The sequence below is a fragment of the Spinacia oleracea genome, chromosome 3, assembly GCF_020520425.1.
Source record: "Spinacia oleracea cultivar Varoflay chromosome 3, BTI_SOV_V1, whole genome shotgun sequence".
NCBI classification, from domain to species: domain Eukaryota; kingdom Viridiplantae; phylum Streptophyta; class Magnoliopsida; order Caryophyllales; family Amaranthaceae; genus Spinacia; species Spinacia oleracea.
Genome location: NC_079489.1, coordinates 144,791,764 through 144,795,769, shown reverse-complemented (window position 1 = coordinate 144,795,769; position 4,006 = coordinate 144,791,764). Strand labels below are relative to the sequence as shown.

The following is a 4,006-nucleotide window of genomic DNA, read 5'->3' as shown; positions in this document are numbered from 1 at the left end:
AGTTAAACACTTAATAAGGCCAAGGGGCTACTCCCCTTTTTGCCATATGGTTTTAAGGTGGAACCTCCTTTGGACTTGTTAAGTGGACTCTCTCTCCTGGTGACGGGCGTGGCCCAGGCCCGTATTTAACATGGTATCAGAGTCATGCCCACAGCTGGGACCTTACTGTACTGTATTCTGGGCCAACTGAACGGGATCCATGTGATGGGGAGTGATAAAGACCCATAAACATCATATGTGACCCATATTTAAAAGGGACCTCACACGTGAGGGGAGGTGTTAAGATCTGACCCATGAAACATCACGTGTGAGAATCACACATTGATAAAAGAGAAGAGAGTTAAACACTTAATAAGGCTAAGGGGCTACTCCTCTTATTGCCATATGGTTTTAAGGTGGAACCTCCTTTAAACTTGTTAAGTGGACTCTCTCTCTTAATGACGGGCGCGACTCAGGCACGTATTTAACAATGAACCTTGTCTCACGGTACAAGGAGAACCAAAATAACCTTATCTCACGGCAAAAGGAGAACCCAATCCTGTCTCACATCACAAGTAGAGTAGAACTCTAACTCACAACGCAAGAAGAATCGTCCATGTTTTACGACACATGAAAAATCATCCATATCTTACCACATATGGAGAACCGATTTGTCATTATATCACGAAAAACTCAAGCATAATCACATATTAATCATACTCGAGCCAACTAAAAAATAAATAGAAAAATATTACCCACACGTACTGTTATTTTCACGTCAAGCTTCTACGCGTCTTCATAAAACACCAACTTCATGCCAGATTGCTAATTACACGTGAAGTCATTTTATAAGACAAGAATTACCACCTAGAAACTCCAAAACACACGAACAACAGAAATCCCCCCCACCCCACACCACCCCACCCTAAATACTATACTTTGAATCATGAAAAACGTAAATACAGAAAACTAGATTAGGACGAGATAATTTTTGTCCTTAAGATAATATTAGCCCTCACTATATTGCTGATGGGATTTAAAGCTAATTTTTCCCCATGATTCCTTAATCATAAATATATGGAATACAACAAATTCAACCATTCCCATAAACATGTGGTTTTTGAAGAAAACTGACATTGGGAAAAATATGATAAAAACGTAATTAACATTATCATTATGCATTAGATTAAATAGGGAACTAATATGACAGTTACTAAATAACTGCCCTTTGGTATTATCCTATTTAAAATATTAATATTTTTCCACGAAATATTAATTAATTAATAACTGCAAAAAATTAACGTTAATTATGTCACTAAATAAACGTGCTAAGAGCATAGTTATCAAACACCTTGGTTTTGGTCTTCAACCTAATAAAATATATTATTTTCTTATTTCTCTCTCCCCAACACCAAACTCAACACCAACAACATTTAACAACATTTATCAAACACCAAAAATATCATCTCTCTCCTACATCATCTCATGATATTGTTATGAATAAGTATATAAACAAATTATTAGTGACATAATTAATCGATATTAATTAAGTTAGTGACATATTAATTGTTTATTAATTAAATTTTATAATCGGCTAATAAATGTTTAATTAAAAAATACTTAAAAATTAAACTAAGTAAAACTTCACTTGTTAAGGTATATAATTTATATCAATAATAAACTTAACTTGTTACCTAAAAACTCGATCATTACACAAAAAAATAAATAAGAGAGAAGAAAATGAAGACTTTTTTGTGATCTAAGGTGGATCAATATTGGTGTCTATTTATAGAGCACAAAAAAATAAAGACATTTATAATTTTATTTTTTTTGAGTTGTAATATTTATTTTATGGGCATTGTAAAATTGCAATAGGTATGTATTTTTGACACAACAAACCTATGTCATAAATCACATTGCGATTTGGAAAAAGAATAGAAAACCAATGATTTTGGTCCCCATATGACACATGTCAATCTTTCCAAGCAATATTTTGGTTTTCCATTTGGTGTTCATGAACACCAATTTTTTTTGGTTTCAATCTCTCTCTAACTTTCTAACTCATCTCTCTACCTCTTTTTATATTTTTTACGGAGTATTCACTTATCTCTCCTAAACACCAAACCAAGGTGTTTGATAACTATGGTCTAAGTGCTAAGTGCTAAGTCTTGATTAACAATATATAGCTATATTATCAACCCAATACTAACACACCAAACTCAATTCTCTATTTGGCCCACCAACTCAACCCATTTGGCACATGGGTCTATTTAAAGACATTCTAAACTTCATATTTCTTCCATGTGGGAGAATACTCCACACACTCAAATGAGAAGACTAACACCCCTTTAATGAAAAGAAAAATAGAAATCAAATTTATCGCTTACATATTGCACAGAGGAACTAATTGAATTTTTCTTTTTTAAAAAAATTTTACTTTTAGATTAAGCACTAGTGGAAAAAGGGTCATTTGCATCGCACTTTTAAGCACATTTGCATCGCACATTGTGCGTGGCAAAAGCTCTCGACGCAAATGACACTTATTTGCGTCGCACATTAAGCAAATGTGCGTGGCAGATGACTTTTCAACATGGTGCCTGAAAAGGCAATGAATTTCAGGCGCCAAAAAAAAAGTCATTTGCCACGCACATTAGCTTAATGTGCGACGCAAATGACTTTCAGGAGCCAAAAAAAAAGTCTTTTGCCACGCACAATAGCTTAATGTGCGACGCAAATGACAATTTGAGCGCCAAAAAGTTAAATCATTTGCCTCGCACAATAGCTTAATGTGCGACGCAAATGACACTTTTAGCGCCAAAAAATTAAGTCATTTGCCTCGCACATTAAGCTAACGTGCGTGGCAAATGACTTTTTTTTTAAAAAAAAATTGTTTTTTAATATTTTAGTTGGAAATTCCGACATGATCGTCTTTGAAATTAGACGCTTCATTCCCAATACCGGGAATACATTTATAAATAATACTTGTCACAAAAGTTTACAACGTAATTAACGTTCCCAATAAAAGGCAATTAAATTCGTCATAGATCAACCAACATGTTACAACAAACATAAAATTATTACAACAAAGGTAGCTAGCTAGAGATCGAGTTCATATTACAAATTAAGCTAAAATTTCGACATTGTTCATGAAGTAATCTGCCCAAAAATCTTTCACCTCATTAATCTCCTCCGGTGAATAAGACAATGTTCTTGAAAAATCCTAAAAAAGTTAAATAATTCAATTTATCAACGATTGATCAATATAATAGTTTTGTGTACTTCAATTTATTATATAAAGTACGTAGTTTATGAGAACATACCTTAGTAAGATCTTGACTATTACCATGATTCATTATTATGTCGTACATAAAACGCATGACGTAGTAGCCACAATCTAGTGATCCCGGTTGTTGAGCACACTAAATGCATTAAAATAAATAACACAAGTAAAATTTCTATCACATTGTATGTTATAATTTTGAAAAACTTGCTTCTTAGGTAAATAATAAACTAATTATACCTGTGCTGGAATCCATGTTAATTTAGTTCCCTTAGATTGTCCACTTAGTCTCTTGTAACTCCGAAAAGCACTACACATTCGATAAAATATGCAATTATATATACTTTGTTTACACATGTAAATGCAAAGAATATTTTACATGTAAGTGCAATTATAAATCACTACTTTACTTGTTTCCTTGGGTCATATTTAGGCAAAAATGAAGTTTTCGAACCCAACTTTGAACTAAAGAACCTAAGGAATGTTTTCAAACTTATTACATGTTTAATATGCATATTTACAACTTTCTAAGGCTCTTTACAATCTATTATTTCACATTTAAGGCTAATTGGGTCGTTCTAGGTCATTTTTAGGCAAAAATGATGTTTTCGAACCCAACTTTGAACTAAAGAACCTAAGGAATGTTTTCAAACTTATTACACGTCTCATATGCATAGTTATAACTTTCTAAGGCTCTTTACAATCTATTATTTCACATTTAAGGCTAATTGGGTCGTTCTAGGTCAT

At 32.9% G+C, this 4,006-nt stretch overlaps 1 protein-coding gene across 1 annotated transcript; it reads right to left on the bottom strand.

Annotated features, from left to right (window-relative positions):
• Nucleotides 1-2,998: 2,998 nt before the first annotated feature.
• On the bottom strand, nt 2,999-3,762 carry LOC130469624 (uncharacterized). Its single transcript, XM_056839016.1, has 3 exons — nt 3,500-3,762; nt 3,300-3,398; nt 2,999-3,199 (listed from the first exon to the last, which is right to left on the bottom strand). The coding sequence occupies exons 1-3, from the start codon at nt 3,614-3,616 to the stop codon at nt 3,101-3,103; spliced, it is 315 nt and encodes a 104-aa protein (XP_056694994.1). The 5' UTR covers nt 3,617-3,762; the 3' UTR covers nt 2,999-3,100.
• Nucleotides 3,763-4,006: the final 244 nt, after the last annotated feature.